This window comes from Alosa sapidissima, chromosome 24, assembly GCF_018492685.1.
Source record: "Alosa sapidissima isolate fAloSap1 chromosome 24, fAloSap1.pri, whole genome shotgun sequence".
Taxonomy (NCBI): Eukaryota; Metazoa; Chordata; class Actinopteri; order Clupeiformes; family Clupeidae; genus Alosa; species Alosa sapidissima.
The window spans coordinates 2,445,151-2,465,634 of record NC_055980.1 but is presented as its reverse complement, the minus strand read 5'-3'; the positions used below and the strand labels follow the sequence as shown (position 1 = coordinate 2,465,634).

The 20,484-nt window shown below is 39.7% G+C and overlaps 1 protein-coding gene across 14 annotated transcripts in view; it reads left to right on the top strand.

Annotated features, from left to right (window-relative positions):
- cacna1g (calcium channel, voltage-dependent, T type, alpha 1G subunit) overlaps positions 1 to 20,484 on the top strand; it is a 155,896-nt gene that overhangs the window by 118,902 nt on the left and 16,510 nt on the right. For 10 of the 14 annotated variants that reach the window (XM_042082569.1, XM_042082570.1, XM_042082576.1 and 7 more), the window contains 7 exons: positions 2,987 to 3,113; positions 4,122 to 4,247; positions 4,392 to 4,481; positions 5,994 to 6,207; positions 15,836 to 15,987; positions 18,134 to 18,243; positions 19,240 to 19,373. In XM_042082569.1, the coding sequence (XP_041938503.1) occupies positions 2,987 to 3,113; positions 4,122 to 4,247; positions 4,392 to 4,481; positions 5,994 to 6,207; positions 15,836 to 15,987; positions 18,134 to 18,243; positions 19,240 to 19,373 (953 nt within the window). The remainder of the gene's footprint in view (positions 1 to 2,986; positions 3,114 to 4,121; positions 4,248 to 4,391; positions 4,482 to 5,993; positions 6,208 to 15,835; positions 15,988 to 18,133; positions 18,244 to 19,239; positions 19,374 to 20,484) is intronic. The other 4 variants (XM_042082577.1, XM_042082567.1, XM_042082571.1 and 1 more) reach the window with 2 other exon arrangements.

The window sequence follows — 20,484 nt, the reverse complement described above, 5'->3', positions numbered from 1 at the left end:
AACAACTGTTTCAGCTAGATACAAGGCCAAGTTCAAACAACAAGATGTAAAAATTACTTGCCGTCAATTTCCCATGTGTTGGTACACCTTTATGGTAATTTTTCAACGTGCAGAGGGTGCACAACAAGATCATTTATTGCATGACGATGTTCATGCATGCTAAGGAGAAACTTATGGTCAGTGTAACCAGTGTACCTATAGCAATCAACAGAAGCAAAGTGAATGGACATAACACTCTTTCAATTAAAATGTATTTTTAGTACCAGTGATGAATTATTTTTCATGAACAAACTACTGGACTTTCAGATGCTAGTTGGCGATCTCTCCAGAAAAAAAAAAAGCCAAATTGACAATATTGACACCACAAGCATTGAAAGGTTTGGTTACAAAGGACACACATGATTAAATATGAAATCCTTTGTGTTGGTAGCTAGGCAGCTTTACACCTAAATAAACCAGCTACTTAAATAAACCAACTGCTCACTAGGGATCACTCCTTGCCAGTTCATGGTGCATGATGAAAAAAAAGAAAAAAAGTGTGTGGTGCTGTTCACTGGTAGATCCTGGAAATTGTATGTCTCAGTGTGAAGGGGTAAACAGATTATTATACAGCAGATTCTGATTAGGATTGTATGGATAGTTTTAACCTGGTAAAACTGCAGCCTCTGCAGTCAGAAAGAAAGATTTGTGTATATTGGAATTCCCTGAGAAATACAGAGTATGGCATGTGAGCATGACCACATTTTGTGAGTCACTCTGAATAAGTTGGCAGCCTTCTAAATGCAGACTAGGGAGCAGTATTTCTATGCCTCCTATGATGAACCTTTTAAACATGTAATGCACGTTTTATGGTGAAGAAAATTGTTCCCACAGCATATGACAGTAAGCGTTTATACCTTTTGTATTTACTTGTATTTACAACCATTTTAAAGAAATAATAAAGACTCCTCTCTCTCTCTCTCTCTCTCTCTCTCTCTCTCTCTCTCTTAATTACACTGACAGTCAGACACGTACACAAAGGTATTTGTAATAAGTGTTGTCATGTAGAACACACAAGAAGGCATCCCATCATGAACACCACACACAGCACATTAAGAGAAAATAGACAACAATCCCTCAGTATTACTGCCCCCTATTGGCTAAAACATGGACTCACAGTGTAACCTCCTCCCAGTCCTTAACAGATGTTATAGAGAGACGGAGTCATCTCAGAAGTATCATCTCTTCTGTTGGCCAGTGTGCTGTTGGAGGGAGGCAAGCCTGCAAACCTGGTGAACTTCACTTGTGCTAGTTGTCTACACTGTGCAAATAAGCAAATGAGCAAATAAAGAGTGTGTACAGCGGCAGATGCGGTGCAGTGTGCCTGCTCGTGTAGCGGTATGACACAGTGGCCATTGTGTCCCTTAATCCAGAGACTTTCTAATGAGGAGACACAGCACTCAAAAAATCCTCCATAGAAATGCATGGGGCTAGTTTGTAACGCCAATATGGCCGTTACTACATATATCAGTATTAAGTATATATAAGTATATATACTCTTTTGATCCTGTGAGGGAAATTTGGTCTCTGCATTTATCCCAATCCGTGAATTAGTAAAACACACTCAGCACACAGTGAACACACAGTGAGGTGAAGCACACACTAATCCCGGAGCAGTGAGCTGCCTGCTTCAACGGCGGCGCTCAGGGAGCAGTGAGGGGTTAGGTGCCTTGCTCAAGGGCACTTCAGCCGCGGCCCACTGGTCGGGGCTCGAACCAGCAACCCTCCGGTTACAAGTCCAGAGTGCTAACCAGTGGGCCACGGCTGCCCGCCACGGCTGCCCACCAATCATACCCCTTCCTCGACATGTGAATACATTGAGCCAATCATGAGGTGTGTTGTGAAGACATTGTGCCAATCATCATGTGTTGTGATCTCGCCGCTGGAGCAAGATTGGTGTCGTGAAGCCTTGCGCACGCGCATTTCTGCCGAGATGGATGCCCGACGAGTGCCCAAAATGCGTTGCCATATGGCCGCCGAGTGGAGGGACTTGCCTGAAAGGATTTTGCTTAATCTCACAGTCTCTCTCTGTCTTGTCTCTGTCGTTTCCTCCTCCTTCTGATCCAGCCATAGTCACCTTTGACATAACACAATGACATAACCCAGTATCATGGCATACAAGATGCCAAAAGTTGGGATGATATACAAACTGAAAACTGGTCAGACTGCTGGATATGTCAAAAATAATGAGTTCGGCAATGAGGAGGAGAATCCATTTATGTGAGAGAAACATGGTCCAACTACACAGCGGCTCAGTGGGTTTACAGGGTTAATTACAACGGTCTATTTCCCTGTAATTAGCTTGCTAATTATCCAGAGACAGAGCCTCTAAATCTACACCAATCCAGGGTGAAGAACTGTCCATCATGCAGCATAAATTTCATTCATAGCTAACATTGTACAGTTTAACTGTAATTAATTGTACAGTTTTCCTCCTGTTCACTCAGTATAGTAAAGTTTACTTTTTTTGCAGCCGTGGCCTACTGGTTAGCGCTTCGGACTTGTAACCGGAAGGTTGCCGGTTCGAACCCCGACCAGTAGGTACGGCTGAAGTGCCCTTGAGCAAGGCACCTAACCCCTCACTGCTCCCCAAGCGCCGCTGTTGTTGCAGGCAGCTCACTGTGCCGGGATTAGTGTGTGCTTCACCTCACTGTGTGCTCACTGTGTGCTGAGTGTGTTTCATTTACGGATTTGTGTGTTTGGATAAATGCAGAGACCAAATTTCCCTCACAGGATCAAAAGAGTATATATACTTATACTTTGTTTACGTTCCACCATATATTCCATCTTGTGTAATAGACTTAAGTATACTTTCCTCTTAATGTATACAAGGTTTCCACTGCGTACATTGCGTAATACTATGTACTAGTGAATTTCTCTGGCATCAGCCTCAGTCAGTCCAAGTGAAATGTCCAGTCTCTATACAATGCTCTTTCTCCATGTCCAGAGTGATCAGCCGAGCTCCGGGCCTCAAATTGGTGGTGGAGACGCTAATGTCATCTCTTAAGCCCATTGGGAATATTGTAGTTATCTGCTGTGCCTTCTTCATCATCTTTGGAATCCTGGGTGTTCAGGTGAGATACAGTTCAATATTTCCTCCTGATACATTTGTATCCAGCTCCTCATCACTGACAAGACACACTTTTAACAGTAAAGGTGTCAATTTATGACTTGAAAATGATCCGCCAAGGGTGGGTGGATATTGGTGACCTATGACCTAAGGTATTTTCAGCAGTGCATAGGCCTGCATTTAGACTTTAAATGGTGTCAGTGTTATGTTTTGAGTGCTGGGTCCCAAAACCAAAACTGTTCATGAAAGTCTCAGCTTGTCTCAGCTGGTTGAAATGATTGCAAGATCTGACACTGTATATGACTTCACTTGCTTTTTATATCTTTACAATATTTCTGAAATGCATCCCTGAATGAACTGGCATCTCAATAACATGTCGGGGTCCAAGCCCTTTCCCAGACATGGAAAGGCCCGAGGAAGGGCTTGGACCCCGACATGTTACAAGGGAGTCATTAAAACAAATTAGGAGCAAGATTTGGTGTGTTGACTCTAGCTGCTAGACAGCTGAAAGGCATAGAGTTCACCTGCTCTGGATGATTTTCACATCTCAATAAATTCCCTTTCATCACTAATTTATCAACTCTATGTTGTGATGAACACTTAAAACAAGTATATTTTTTATGTAAATGGATTTACCCATTACAAATGAATTCCCCTGTTGACCTTTTATCTATTAGCCAAGCCCAAATATTTCAGTCTATAGAATAGGATTCTAACAAGGAGTAGCACTACTACAGGAATACTTGAGTCTCAAGAGAGTTATTTGCATTGGGGAGTCCTGAGCTTATACTATGATGATGTACAGTATGCCCTGCAATAAATCATACCTTATTTTTCACAACTCCCCGAAGCCCATGAGACCTTGGGGGAATCCAAGACTTACTCATCTGAAACACAATTTGAAGAAAAAGGCTCAGCTCAGTCGCCTGAAAGAGCAAAGCAGGTGACCTGTATTGTAACTGAAAACATGACAGTGACTTCCATGAACTGTACTGATTTAATCACTCCACAGCTATTCAAGGGAAAATTCTTTGTGTGTCATGGTGAGGACACAAGGAACATTACCAACAAATCGGACTGCCTCAATGCCGACTACAAGTGGGTCCGACACAAGTACAACTTTGACAACCTTGGACAGGTAAGATCTGAAATAGACAATGATAAATAGAAGAAGAAATGTAGAATTTCAGCTCCAAGCACAATGTGTTCATTTCCATCAGTGGTAGTGTGTTTGATTGATTGGAATGTCTTTGTCTGTCCTAACATGGTCTCTCCCTTACAGGCCTTGATGTCTCTCTTCGTCCTGGCTTCCAAGGATGGCTGGGTGGATATTATGTATGATGGACTGGATGCTGTAGGGGTGGATCAACAGGTAAATTGTATACAGTAACGCCACACCATACATCTAAACATCCAGGTTAAATGCACAGAAAAATTGCCACCTCTTTGACTCAATCAGGAGATGAATACTCAAATTACAGTAAAAGTAAAAAGAAATATGAACAACAAAATGTAAATAATCTGTCACAAATAAACCATATTAAACTATGTAGTGATGCAATTGATTTAATTGCTATGTTAGTACAGACTTACCTGTTTCTTAGCAGTAGAAACCTCTTCCAGTCATGGCTCTGTCCATGCAAATTTTGGGTACAAATTGAGGGTCATGAAATGTACAGGGCGCAGAAATGGGAAGGCCGTGTGTTTTTCTACAGCCCTGAGCAAACGGCTTTCAGTTTATCTGCTCACACATAAGCTCCTTACTGTCCATCCACATCCACAACACACTATACTGCACACATCCACAACACACTATACTGCACACATACACAACACACTATACTGCACACATACACAACACACTATACTGCACACATACACAACACACTATACTGCACACATCCACAACACACTATACTGCACACATCCACAACACACTATACTGCACACATACACAACACACTATACTGCACACATACACAACACACTATACTGCACACATACACAACACACTATACTGCACACATACACAACACACTATACTGCACACATACACAACACACTATACTGCACACATCCACAACACACTATACTGCACACATACAGTACACACTAACTCTTCCTTTGAAGTGGCAAATTATTATTCTTAAATGTGAATTCAAATTCATATTTCAAGTACCTCTGATAGTGGCCTTACAGGCGGTGCTGTGGCACAACTGGTTACTGGTACCATATTCAGGTCCATGTGCCAACGGGGACCCAGGTTAGAGTCCGGCCTGGGTCATTTCCCTATCCCACCCCCTCTCTCTCCCACTCACTTCCTGTCACTCTTTCAATAGTCCTGTCAGATTAAAGGCATAATAGCCCCCCAAAAATATTTTAAAATAGCGTCCTTACAATGTTTTATTTTGCTATAGTATTTTGCAAGTTTTACTTTTTCAGCGTTTGCATTCAAGACTGTGAGTTGACATGAGTTGAGGCTGAGAACAGTGGTGAATAGTACTACTCATTGATATTGTACACCAAGAATACCATGAGATATTGTGGTATAGTTCTAATCATTAGAAGCAGGAAATCAATGAAATTGGCACCTACAGTGTGTACTCGAATGATCAAAAGAAACGTTGAATTCCATTTATGAGAAATATTTTGAAACAGGAAATTTGATTCCTATATGGATATTCTGTAATGATGAGAGAATGTATTATTGTATTATCATGTATTATTTAGTGTCCCAAGAAATGTACCATGTACGAAAATACATAGACCCTATCTTTTTTCTCTCTCCCTCTCCTTATATGTGTGTGCATGCATGTGTATATGCTTGTGTGTGTGTGTGTGTGTGTGTGTGTGTGTGTGTGTGTGTGTGTGTCCATGCCTACAGCCCGTAATGAACTACAACCCCTGGATGCTGCTCTACTTCATCTCGTTCCTGCTGATTGTGTCCTTCTTTGTGCTGAACATGTTTGTGGGGGTGGTAGTGGAGAACTTCCATAAGTGCCGGCGGCACCAGGAAGCTGAGGAGGCGAAGATCCGCGAGGAGAAGCGTCTGAAGCGGATGGAGAAAAAGAGACGGAGTAAGGAGAAGGAGCTGGCTGGTCGGTAGTCTTTCCACTTCTTTCTGAGTCCTGCTTGAAACCTGCCCTCCGTTTCCTTGATTAAGTACTGCGCTAAATTCCTTGCTAATGCTGAGTTTGAATAGCCCCTTGTCCCCTCGCCCGGCGACAGTGTTACGCTACAGTTGGAGTGTGGGGCTTGGCCCCTTAGCTTGCGCTAGACCCTCGCTGAATGCCTGGGAATGTTCCTAGAGCATGCCCCATGGCTTGCATGATAGTTTGCTTCATGAGGCAGACAGGAGGAGGAACAGGTGACACTAAGTCCCTTTCTCGTCCTCTCTTGCATGCAGGGTAGTCTGTCTATAGAGATAGGCTAAAGTTTACAGTACTGTAGATGCTCTGTTTTAGCAATGCTACTGCCTGCTTACAATGTGAAGGCTCGCTGACCTGTTACATTTTTACTATGTCAATCCACTGTCCCCTACAATAATAACGGAGTTTATTCTCCTAACGGCCAATTCATTAATAAGAACGGCAGCATTTTTAAACAGACTGCTCTCATTCTCCACTGAATGTGTGTCTTAAACTAATAATGGTAGTTGACAGTGAATGACAGAGAAATATACATTGCCAGTTAAAAGTCTCTGAACACTTGGAACTCTTCTGTTTTATATTACTTTGAGTACATTTAGCATTACATATGAACCAAGAAAGGTGCATAATGGTTCTTAATTAAAGAAATGTATTAAATACTCAAGTTCTGTTGTCAAAAACATTTAAGCAGGTCATGTTATTACTTTCAACTTCTCTGCCTTCATTGTTCTTCAAATGATTCTGACAGTACTTGGGTATATGCTTGAGGATATTAGCTTTCTACCCAGTAACTTCTACATCTATGGGTAGTGGATGTTTGCATTGATGACATAGATAATTTATGAAGTAAGCAATGATAATTTAAAAGATTCAGACCTATAATTGACTTTCCACTTTCTAAATATCTGTCGATGAGGAAATCCATATTTTACAAGAATTACAAAATTGGAATCTACTTGATCAACATCCAAGCCATTACTCACTATTGTCCCGGATTAAGACTAGTACTTAGAACAAAACATGATTGTACTGTAGAACTTAAATCCACAGATTCCAATTCCTTAATGACATTTCAGGTCATGCACAGGGCAATTTGTGTATGAACTGTATGAAGCTCAATTAAGTCCTTAATATAGGGTGTTCAATATCTTTTGACTGGCAATGAATGTGTGCTTGTTTTTTAAAAATACAAATGTTGTTTTTCCCCCACGGTGGAATCCTAAATGTACTCTCCGATTTTCCAAGAACCTCATCATCAGTGTTAAGGGTGTATGTATTACATTACCCATGAAATTTGTATTTAAACCAGAGCTTTTTTGGTAATCAACTTGTCTAATACTATTTTTCATCTCACTCTTTAACCAAGGCTACATTGTATTCTTTTTAAATACATCTCTTTTCCTGTCATCAGACTTATTTTTTAAACTTTTTTGTGGAGAATCCCATGGTCTCGTCACACAGAGGTTGGTCTGTCTCAGCAAAACATTTGGTTGTTAGGTATTTTTTCGCCTCAGCATACACAAATCACACATCAGTGGAGATTAGCATATTTTTCCTTGCTTTCAGAGTAATTTTAGCTTTCACAATTGAGTGCAGGGAATTGAGTGAGGTATCTTTCCTTGGTCAAAAGGAGACATCAATATTGTGGAGGTTGTGGTATAAGATATAGGGGGAAATAAAATCTGGACTCAGATTGACTGGAAATACGAATCCAGGGGGTATTTTCATAAACTCCTGTTACGTACATTCTCAGTACCTCTCATCAATATTTGATGGTGGTTTCGTTCTTCTAGATGTAATGCTGACGGGTTTCAGTCGGTCGGGCTTGGACGTCAAAGCGAAAGGTATTGAGTATGTTTGGCATGTTTGTGTGTTCTTCACCATGGGGTCGTGTGGGGTGAAAACAACTGGATGTTGGGAAAACACTCATGGGAAGGGATGGCACATCATTCTGAGTGGTTCCTCCGACTCACTTCATCAGATGTTCATCTATAGCTCAAAGTGAGAGACGTTTCTCTGTGGTGTGCGTTGTCTGTCTGGTGCTCCACTAATCATTCTCGCGTCCACAAGCACCACTCTCAATCTCCAGTGAACCTCTTTAAGGTCAGTTTAAGTGTATAGGTGACACTCTCAGATGACTCTTGTTTGACTCTTTCACCACATGACTGTAATCTGTAATCCATTGTCTGTTTATCAGTCTGTGATTCCCGTGTAGCATAATTGGATTTGTACTTGTTCTGTCACCCAAAACAAAAAGATATTTTTATGTTGGTGATGGATTCATTGGTGGTCATTCATTCACACAGTGATTACCATTATCAACAAACCAAGGTATTGCCAACTTAAACATTATCAATAAGTCTACTTTTACCTGCTCAGATATACAAAGGAGAGGTGTTTCAACTTGGTTGGTAGGCTTGAAGAGTGGCATCATGAATTTACAGTAGCCTAAATGTATCATGTTGCATAAGATAAACTATACATATTTGACACATACAGCACATTAAGTAATACTGCTTTTTTGCTAACACATACATATCAATTATAGATGACAAAAAACAATAATTGGACAAAATGCTAATGAAAGTTTGAATTTCAAAGTGCAATATGGCAATATTGCTAGGTGTTCTGCCATCATCATACTGCATTAGACAGTCCTGTAGTAATGTCAGCTAATTAGTGTGTGTCTCACCAGACAGTCAGTGGGAATGAGATTGACAGATTAAGGGAATGAAATTGTAGAGCACTGAATAACCTCTGCATTTTGCATTCAAAGATAGTGTGGTTGCTTATGTAATCTGACATTCAGGAACATCCCCTCCTCCTCCTCCTCCTCCTCCTCCTGCAAGTGTTCTTTATGTAACTTCACCAAAGTGACATCTCTGGAAAGGAAAAGAGCAGATGGCTTCAACTTTTCAGAAACACAGTTTTTCTCACTGATATAGACAATAGTATCATTTTACACCTTTCTGCTCAAAATATTTCTTTAGGCATTTTTTCAGGTTCTACATCAAGTCTTATTAAAGTTTTAGACGTTTTAGTTTGTAGCAGCCTGCACGCAATTTCTATCATTTTAATGTATATAATTGCTGCTGATAATGGAGCTAGGCTGCAATGGTTAAGACTGCCTGAAGAGCATGTTTATGTTAATACCTAATTCTTTACATAAAGATTTACTTTACTTGCACAAGGTTATGCCTGATCCAGTAGTCTCTACCAATTATGTCTTCAGTTCAGACTTCATGAAATAGACATGCATTTGACAAAATTGTTTGTAGCCTATAATTTATGCGAACCTTTAAATATGGATACTTTAAATGGGAGAACATATATGAATGGCTAATTGTGTTTATGCATTTGAACAAGAGACTGTTAGCCTTGTAAAGTGAGCTTTCACAAGAAGCAGTCATCGCAATGTGTGCCTCGTGTGTCCAGATGGTAAAACCCATCAGCACAGTTTAAACTAGAAGGTCCGTGTACAGGAAGTTAATCCAAAGCCCAGTTATCGCCATGGAAACCTCCCTGATCTCTGATGTGTTTGCGAGACTCCTGATTTGTGCAGTTGCTTCAGGTTTCAGGTGTTTTTCAGTTGTCTATTTGACTTCCGGTCTGAATATTGTTACAGATTGAATTTCATTGGAATCAATGCAGAGGTTTAGTCCGGAAGCATTTTTAAGTGTGTACTATGTATGTAAAGAGGAAAGGTTTTTGAATGCCTTAGTTCTGTTTTTGGGCGAATCGTACTCACACAAAAACACATAGTTATGTCATGTCAGAAATTAAGTCAGTGTCAATTGATTTATTTATGCCTATGCTTCATGCCTACACCTTGCTCGTAGTGTCAATTCTCAAATATAGATACTTCTGTTCATAATAAAAAAACAATAATGTAAGACTCTGATTTGTTGCATAGTTAACCAAAGGGTTAATTAAGCATTTTAAAGAACTTTGTTGTTTTGCCATGGAAAAAGCAGTTTATACGGTATAGTTTCCTTAATGTGTATAGTTAACATAAAAGCCTCGATGACTTCCAGTGGATTGAACAGAATATCAGAACGGTTTTGTTATTTTGATGTTGCAGAGCCATATGTCACTTCGAGCTCCACAGTCACCTGCCTTTGCCATTCATTTCAAGCAACTCATTACGATCAACTCTGACTCAGAAAGAAGTGTGTTATGTCTACTTGGCCTGTTGTGTGTGTGGCATTATGTAGATATTGTCTCTGTGTGTGTGCCTGCATATGTGCTTGCCTGTGTGTTTCTGTGTGTGTGTGTGTGTGTGTGTGTGTTTGTGTGTGTGTGTGTGTGTGTGAGAGAGAGAGAGAGAGAGAGAGAGAGAGAGAGAGAGAGAGAGAGAGAGAGAGAAAGTATGTGTGTGTGTTCATTTTCTGGTCAGGTGTACATCTGTCACAGGTTTTGTACCCATTCTTTATATTTGTATGCTATTTCTTGTCTTTGTTTGAAATGTCATAATTCTCTTTAGTTTTCCCTCTCTCTGTCTGAATTCATCATTTCGCCCAGATGCTCCTCCTCCCAGCTCTTCTCAGCTCAGTTTTGTGTTCTTCTGTATTTTATGTGTTGTCGCTTCCCAACATTGCATTTATTTGACAGGTTTGCAGAGCAATTAGGATATTCAGCACATTTGTCGTTTCATCTCAAATATGGACTAAGTGTGTGGTGACCAGCATACACTGACCCCTTTAAGTCAAACAATTGGTCTTGGACAGTGGTGGCTAAACAACCGCATACTTACTTTTTCCATTTTCTGCTATTTAATGTATGTCAGCCCACAGAAACCAGTCATTTTTTAATTCTGTTTGGCACAAAAACAGACAATGCATTTTTCATCAACCATTTAATGGTTCCAAAATATCTCAGTAAAAAGACTGTAGACTCTCAACTGTGAGTGCCAACATTTTTTTTTTGTATCCACTATGGGGTGCTAATTTGTCTGTACCATTGCACTAGCTCCTTTTTGCAGGGTGGCTGGAGAAAACTCAGTTATATCAAATATTGATCAAGGGTCAATTTAATCCGATTTTGATGAGAGTGCTACCTGATTGGCAGCCACCTTGCAATAAGGAAATGTATGTACTGGCTATCAACTTGCTGTGCCATACCATATTAAACCATACCATATCATAGGCTTAATTAATATAAATGCATCACATTTTGTTAACTTTCTACCATCCATTCTCAACAGTTTTTAGAATGCAAAAATGTCATGTTTTCCTCTCAGCCAAGGCAGATATTATTAATGTATGGAAATAGGAGTGTAGAAAGTGAGGAATTAATGGCAGCATACAAATGAATGATTGTGATCATATTAGAGGAGAAGTTGGTAGTTAGGCTGGAACTCCAAATGTTTGTGTCTGTGTGATACCTTGTAAGCAATGAGTAGTACAACTTTGGACACGATTGTGAATGGGCAGCAGGAAGTAGGAGGAAGCAACACCTTGCAATTGAGAGTAAGAGAGGATTCTAAAGTAAGAGAGGATTCTAATTAGGTATTTTTATAGATGTTCTTGTTGTGTACATATAGACAATGTAATGATATAAAATAGTTCTAGCATTATACAGTAAGTTATGAATAACAGAGAAAGGAGGAAGGAGAGGTTGTATAAAGTGACCCATGAGATGTCCTTGGCAATCTTGGCCTATGCCAGCATAACTAAAGAATGGTGCATGCTGATCCAACACTATCACAAGGATGTTCTGGAGCTTTTTATACCTACATAGGCCAGCTGCAGAGAGGCAACAGCAAAGGCATCCCTTTCCCAAGCTTCTGCCATGAATGCAGGAGCTCCACACATGATTCCTCACTATGGAGAATAATTAAGAGCGAAGTTCAGACAAATATCATTGTCAATGATCTGATCATCAGCAAAGCGTTTTACAATGTAACTATACCAGTATCATTACCTGTATTACCTGTGATAGTTCCATTGCAAGGATAGATACAGTATGTTCCCAGTGTTTTAAACGCACACACACAACATAGGTTCACACATTTGTAGCATGTGCCAGCACCAGTATTAGCACCAGTATTTAAAATGGTCAGCACATGGCACTTGGACAACAAACAATATTGCTTTATGGTGATATTACACCTGACATGTCAAATGGAGCACTGTCGTGCTATGTGGTTGTTTTTACCATCTCTGTCCTTTCACCATGTTGACATTTGTTTTTTATTTACCATCCACAGTACCTTCTCAAAGTACAGTCTCAAAGACATTTACATCAGTGAATACTGGTGAAAAGTGAATAAATATGCTGTTATCATGTTACATTTTCTTAAAAATATCATGTTGACAAATAGCAGAAAGACAGAGCATGAGCAGTGTTGAGTGTTAAGATAACTGTTGAGATATCTTTACTCCATCTAAGTGGCACAGATGTTTGAAGAACATGACGCTATATGTGTTATGTGTATGCTTTCAGACAACAGATGGACATGGCTCAAAGAGTCAGCACGTCTATGCATTTAAAATATATAAAATATATGCTGTGGCAGTTGCAAGTCTGTGACCCTATGGGTAAAAATGTCTGCCAAATGCCAGTAAACTTTAACTTTACTCAAGATAGTATTCGTTCCTCTGTGGCAAAATAACATTTTCAATATCTGTGTAGGTTGCACAGTTAAAAAAACATCGTCCAGAGAAAATAACATTATCAAACTCCTAGTTCAATATGCTTTTGTAAGTCTGCAACTGCAATTGTTGTCACATATACATAGAACCGTTCTATTCTCCTAGCAGTGAAAGACAGGGAACTCGATAAACAGGAGGAAATAACTCCATGGTAAAGAACATATGGTTCAATGTTCTACAACCTTCTGTGCTAATGTAATGTCTATTAGCTGCTCAACTATTAATATGTCCTATGCCAAAATAAGTGTATGACCTTTGCATTTGCATTCAGATCAAATGCATGTCACATCAGAGTGCACACTGCAATGATCTTGCTAGTCTAACAGGAATTAATGGAACATATTTTTCTGTATTTCCCTATATACATGTATAGTTCAACAACAGGCCATTGATCTCTCCACTCAACTATTTGTGTATGTTGTCAAACCTTTTCACATGCTAATCATTTTAACAAAGTTAAGTTTAACAAAGTAAACCTATCAAAGTAGTGCTGAAAATGATAAGATATTGTCGCTTATTAATGGCCAATAATGTATTGAATTTATAAGGAGATCCATAGCCTGTTATTTTGCATTATAATTCTGTATGTCCCAACAGGTTGCATGAAGAAGAAAGCATGGGTATTCCTACAGTATCTGCTTGTTTGAAATCACACATTGAAAGATATAGCCCATTGGGTATTGCACTTGGTCTATTCAACTCCATGAACAGTTGTGGTATTTTGGTAACACTAGAAGGTTGTAATAAAGCCATGGTATGGTTTTAGTCCTGTGGGACATTGGATTGGTATGAATTAAAAAATGTGCTTCTCCAAATGTGCTTCTCCAACGATTTAGAGCACATTTCAGTACTCTGATGCACTGCCTCACTCTTCCTTTTTATTGGATGAAAATGGACTCCATCCATTTTCACTGCCCTGAAATTCTTTTAAAGTGAATTTGGCTTGATGTGAAGTGGACGTTCTCTTGAAGAATTGATATGGCATGACATCAGACTAGTACCACTGCCAGTAGGAACCCAACATTCAATCAATTTTCCCTGTGCAAAAGACTGCCACCCCCCCCCCCTCTCTCTCTCTCTCTCTCTCTCTCTCTCTCTTTCTGTCTGTCTCTCTCTCTCTCTCTCTCTCTTTCTCTCTCTCTCTCTCTCTCTCTATCTGTCTGTCTCTCTCTCTGTCTATCCCTCTTCCTCCCTCTTCCCTATTTTTTCTTTCCCCTCTTTCTGTCCTTTTGCAGGAGTAAGGGCTGAAGGCTTTGGAATAGCTGAGGGGTAATTTGGCTCTTCACACTCCTCAGTCTTGCTTGTTCCAGTTTTTACTGGGTAAAAGTGGATACTTGATGTGTGAGCCAAACTAAAAATTCCACTTCACGTTCACCCCACTAAACAGTGCAGTACCCAAAGGCTACAATCAGTAAAACACCTTTGCAGAAGTTATTCCTTTGCTGATTTATTTTCTTAATAATAACACTACAACTAATACAGACACATGTATTTATTCAGAGTGGAAAATGTACATGGCAGAGCAGAAGTGGTAGCACTGGACACAGTAGAAAAACTCGAGTGGTATTCCAGATGGCTGAACTCAGCATCAGAACAAAAATGCTTTGTGTTGTAGAGTAGTGTAGATCTTATTGGGTCTCAAGGATCCCACTCAGTAACCACAACCAACTGTGCCACTGTGCCACCAAACACGTTAAGGAGCACAAACATCTATAGCTGTTTAGAAAAAATATCCAGCTCCATGCCAAGCATGGACATCTGAGATTCATAACTTGCTAGTTATGAAAAGCAGTGAATGTGATGTCAGCACATTCAGAAACAAGGCCAATTAAACATGGCTCCAATTAAACTGAATGCCAGCCATGTGCATTTGAAGAGTCTTGAGATAATGAAGTGCAGGAGTGCTCTGGCATCCTGTCCTGAGAACCCATACCCTGTTGAAACCATGCACATGTATACATGTAACAGTAATTTACACATGCATGTACCCAGCTACAAATACACTAATTCATAAAGTAAGACGTGTAGTACAGTACTACTCCGTCTAATGTAAAAGACAGGCAGACATCCAGACACATAGATGACATAAGGGCACCATATATGTTGGGTCTAATGGCAGTTCTAGGAATATTGTGTTTGCTAGAAGAAACTTCAACAGTATGTGTAAACCATCAGATAGTAGAGTGTGTAACTGTTGCCACTATTTTAGCTTGTGTGCTGTGTGTGAGTACTAAACTACCCCTTCTGCACTGCCATCCCTGTAGTCACAGAAAGACAGCTGTGGATAACTAAGGGAGTCTTGGTTCCCAGTCAAGTAATCCATTTACAGCCAAATATATTTTGGTGATAATCTTGTTTGGTGCAATTGTTTTGTTGTTGCAAATTATCTTGTCTCCCTGTTTTTTTTTAACATTGCTTCTGGAAAGAGAGAAAGAATGGTTAAACACATTGCCCTCAGTCCTCTATGCCATTTACAAACATAAACACTGACAAGTATAATCTGAAATTCCTTGCGGATAAGATTTGACTGATTTGTCAGCATCTTCTGTATCTTGACAGCTTATTTGAATAATTGTGAAGGAAAGGGATGTGGGAACTGGCGGCATTGCTGCTGACAAACCGACGTGGAGGATTTTGAGGCACGGTGGAGCTTAAGCACCCCTGTGATTCAGTCAGTGACTCATGCTAAGGACAGACTGTGCCAGCAAGAGCTGTAACCCTGTCTTACTCTCTTTCTTTGCTTCCAAAATGTTCTCTGAAAAGTAATATTAACTCCTGTTAACACACCTTCCACTGCGATTGTCTGCTTTATTTCTCTTGAATTGTAAATGCACTGATGTGAGTGACCTTACCCAATATGAGGCCCTTTGTTTATTGCCATCTCATGCTGTACCCCACTGCCCGCCATTCCCCCTTCACTATAGAAGCACAGAGCAAGCCATACTACTCTGACTACTCCTCCACTCGCCTGCTCATCCACAAAATGTGCACGAGCCACTATTTGGACCTCTTCATCACCATCGTCATCGGCCTCAATGTCATCACAATGTCCATGGAACACTACCAGCAACCTAAGGTAGGTCAAGATTATTGGTCCTTAAAAAAGTCCCCTGCCCTAATCATGTTATTGTTTAAATGAAATGTCCAACACAGTGATGAAGTTTGGTTTAGGTTATGTCTTATTTTCAGAGCTAATGCAGAATCATCCACCTGTTTGCAATGGAAAAAAAGTGTTTTTGCATTTATGTTCTTAATATTATGCTTATACATTTTTGAATAGAGATTTTGTGTGGCCTTTCTGTTGTGGGTGTGCTATTACTTGTAAACGTTTTGTGAAAATAGTTGTTATGCATTGTTGCTATGATTGTACTCCAGTCTATCAAGAGTGCATATATCTCTAATGAATTTCTAGTGAGTTCTTCAGAGGTAAATGAGATGTATTTATCAGTTGCATTTCCATGTGTGGATGTGATGCACTGTATATTTCAGGTTTCAGGCTCAATGTCAACAGCTAAATCTACTTAGCCCTGAGCTTTATCTGCTGACTAATATGAGACATATACATGACATGACAAAAATATGCATATTATCATCCGAAATCCTAAGCATACAACAGTAATTCACACCTTGAAAATTATTAGGTCAGAATGATGGTGTCTCCTGTCATTTCATTGAGTCATCAGGCAGTGTAATTCATATTACTGTATGTAACAGAAACAAATTGCCTTCCAGAATGTGGGATTATTGCTTTCCTTGAAATTTTTGGTTTCAATTAATTTCATAATGCCGGTACATCTAGCAAAAGTATAATTTTGGTGCTATTAAGGGGAAGCAAGAAATATTAATTTAACGGTTTTAAGTAGTAACTCTTTGTAAAATATTTTGTAAAGGGTTAACTGAAAGCCCCTTAAAAGGGCATTGTTTCCATGGGCATAGTCCCTTTAAGCTGCACAAATTGAGGTCTTAAGCTTCACCTCAAGCTAAAAATACCAGGCTATTTCAATTAACAGCCCAGCGCGACTGCTGTCTGTACCGATGATTGTTAGGCACCCCCCCCCCCCCCCCCCCCCCCCCCCCCCCACCTCTCTGTATTCTCCCCTCAGCCCTGCAGTTGACCAGTCCACAGAGTCAATTTATTCCCACTGAAGCATTAGGACCCTTCTCAGCTTTAATTACTTTGTGTCGGTAGAGCAGGGACGGATGGAGGCAGAGGTCCACCCACCAGATGATGGAAATGCTAACAAATGACTGGCTTTGTCTCCTTAAGTTTATTCAATCAATTAGGATACCTCATCATCCTTTTCCATCATCTCAGTTAGCATCAGACATCCTGTAAACAAACTGATCCATGGAGAATGACTTATTCCCCCAAATTGAAAACACACTGTGTGTGTGTGTGTGCGTGTGTGCGTGTGTGTGTGTGAGAGAGAGAGAGAGAGAGAGAGAGAGAGGGAGAGAGAGAGAGATGGGGGGAGAGGGAGATGTGTGTGTGTGTGTGTGTGTGTGAGAGAGAGAGAGATGGAGGGAGGGAGGGAGGGAGAGACAGAGGGAGAGAAGCCAGATGAAATGAGAGGAAAGAAAGTTTCTATGTGTCCTATGCTGCAATTTTCTTTATTTGTCTATATTATATTTGCCATTTGAAAATGACTTTGAGGATCTCAAAATTTGTGTGTGTGTGTGTGTGTGTGTGTGTGTGTGTGTGCGTGTGTGTGTGTGTGTGTGTGTGTTTGTCTGTACATTTTGTAATAAGGTGTACCATAATTTTCTGGATATTTCAATCATTTCAGAAGCACTGTACACATGAGAAGTGTTAAATTACTGAATGTGTGCTGTAGGTAGGGGATTTCCCACTGTGGCCAATCACCAAGCCTATTTAACATCACACAACATGACACAGGGTACAAGGACAATGCACAGTTGGCTGGCTGCAGTCACAAACATGCCACATGTTGTACCCAGGATCCATTATGACCCTCATGGTACCACATGTGCTGCAAGTGCCTGAATGCCCAAAGAACCAAAGCACCAAAAACAAAATGACCAACAATGTAATGTTTGGGCGCCAAACACAGCACCAACAGCAATGTTCATAGCCATTGGGTTAACAAGCAGGCACATTCCTCAATCTGTGTTCGTTGAATTAGCACCAGCTATGATACATAATGATTTAGGAGATGTTTCAACATATTTGTTCACTCTTAGTATTTCTGTCTGCTCCAAAGGTTCTGGATGAAGCATTGAAGATCTGCAACTACATTTTTACCATTATCTTTGTGCTGGAGTCTGTTTTCAAACTTGTGGCATTTGGGTTCCGCCGTTTCTTCAAAGACAGGTCAGAGAAAGACTTTTCTTAAACTGACGTAATTTTTCTGTAAACTGACTTGCAATGAGATGTCTTTTAGGCATTAAATAATGGATATCTACCCAGCAAAGCAAACCTATGGTTGAAAATTAACCAAGCACCTACAACAACGATAGTTATTAAGATAGTTACTAGGGGGAAGTCCAAAGGAACTGTGACTGTGGAATGGATAGGCAAGTGGAGAATGCTAGCGCTCAAGTAAAGATTAAGTAAAGTTTAAATAAAGGTAATAAGGATTTTCACTGCTCAGGTCATCAATTCTGACTGATTTTGTATAATCCTGTTTTCCTGAATTTGGATTACCCTCTATTAATATTTAGTAGTATTTAGTATTTAAAGGAACATGGCAACCATTTGGTAAATTAGCTTACACACACACACACACACACACACGCACACAGACACACACACAGACACAGAAACTATTGTTCATTTGTTGTTAAATCTATTTGTTTGGCCAGATTGCCATGGGAATAAATGGTTTATGTTCCAGAAATCCAGATCAACAGTAAATGAAGCCTTTGTTCACAGTTATTTTCAGAAAAAAGGTCACAAATTGATTATGAATTATGACATCATTGAACGAACTTTGAGTGGATGAATTTCACACAAAAATTTGTGAGATTGGAACAAGAACTCCTTTACTCAATGCATAAGAGGTCCTTTACTCACTGCATAAATGTGAGAAAGTGTAAAGATATGAAACACCTTGGATGGCCAGACGCCATAGGGAATTGGCTGGCCATGAGAGTGTGTAAGAATTGGACTCATTTACAATAGAACTTAAGGCAAATCATAAGAAAAGGTACCAAAATGGCTTAGGTGAGAAATATGACTACTTTGAAGAAGATGGAAGAGCAATTGGAAATTGTACTCTGGGTTCAGTTGTAGCACTTAGAACTTTAAATGTTTTTTTTTTCATCATTGAAGTATGACTGGAGTGTTATTACCCCCATTACACTGCAGGTGGAACCAGCTGGATCTCGCCATTGTGCTGCTGTCCATCATGGGCATTACCCTTGAGGAGATAGAGGTGAACGCCTCTCTTCCAATTAACCCCACCATCATACGTATCATGAGAGTGCTGAGAATAGCACGTGGTGAGTATCGCCTCTACTCTACTTTCTCATTATAATTAGATACCTTTACATGTATGAATGCAGTGATTCACTTTACATACAGCAAAGAAAGTCATGAAACGGTTATTAAAGGGAATGGGGTTACCTGTAGATTAAATAACTGGGTAACACTTTATGGTAAGAGCACATGAATTATCATGAATTCATACATGAATCAATTCATGATTTATGCATTACTTCATTCCTTTATATCTTATTGAATTGACATGAGTTCATAGTCTCTCATTTATGACCTCATGCATGAACATCACATCAACTAAGACATTAGGTACGATGGGTACATCCTTATGATTTATTTCTTAAGCATGATCATCATGGTTACATTTGAATTTAATATGAATTGCTCATAGGTTCATGTCTGTAATGTCATGTCATCATTTCTGTGGCCCCCCAACTAAAGTGCTGATTAATGGCATGTGTTCAAATCAGAATTTGAGCAGTTATGACCACATTTTTGGCAGAAAAATAAATAATCATGATCATGCTTAATAAATCATAATTCATAATGATGTGCCCACTACACCTAATGCTTTAGGTGATTTGCTGTTCATGTATGAGGTCAAGAATGACAAACTATGAACTCATGTCAATTCCTGATGATTCATGAAATATTTAAGAATGAGATATTAATTCATGCATGAATTCATGATAATTAATGTACCCTTACTGTAAAGTGTTACCAATAACTGCATAACTACCTAAGTAAGCACTTTCACTTCACTTTCACTTCACCTCAACTGCATATGTATATGTAACATAGACAATGGCACCCAATCTCCACCGGAGATGTCAGAAACTTGAACAACTATAAGGTTTTTAAGTGGTTTGTTATGTGGGCTACACTATCCTCCATTTCCACATATTTCCACAAACCAATCCAGTGATATTGCCGAGCATTCCTAAAACAATGCCATTTGTCTTAACAAAACCTTTCATTTGGTAGTCTGCTGGGGCAGTGTCAGGCAGGCTGCTAAGTATGCAGAACTTAAGTGAGATTAGTCAAGCACAACTATTTCCAGATGTTTTAGATTGCTGTTAACTAGATTTACATGATCAAAACCAGACTATTTGT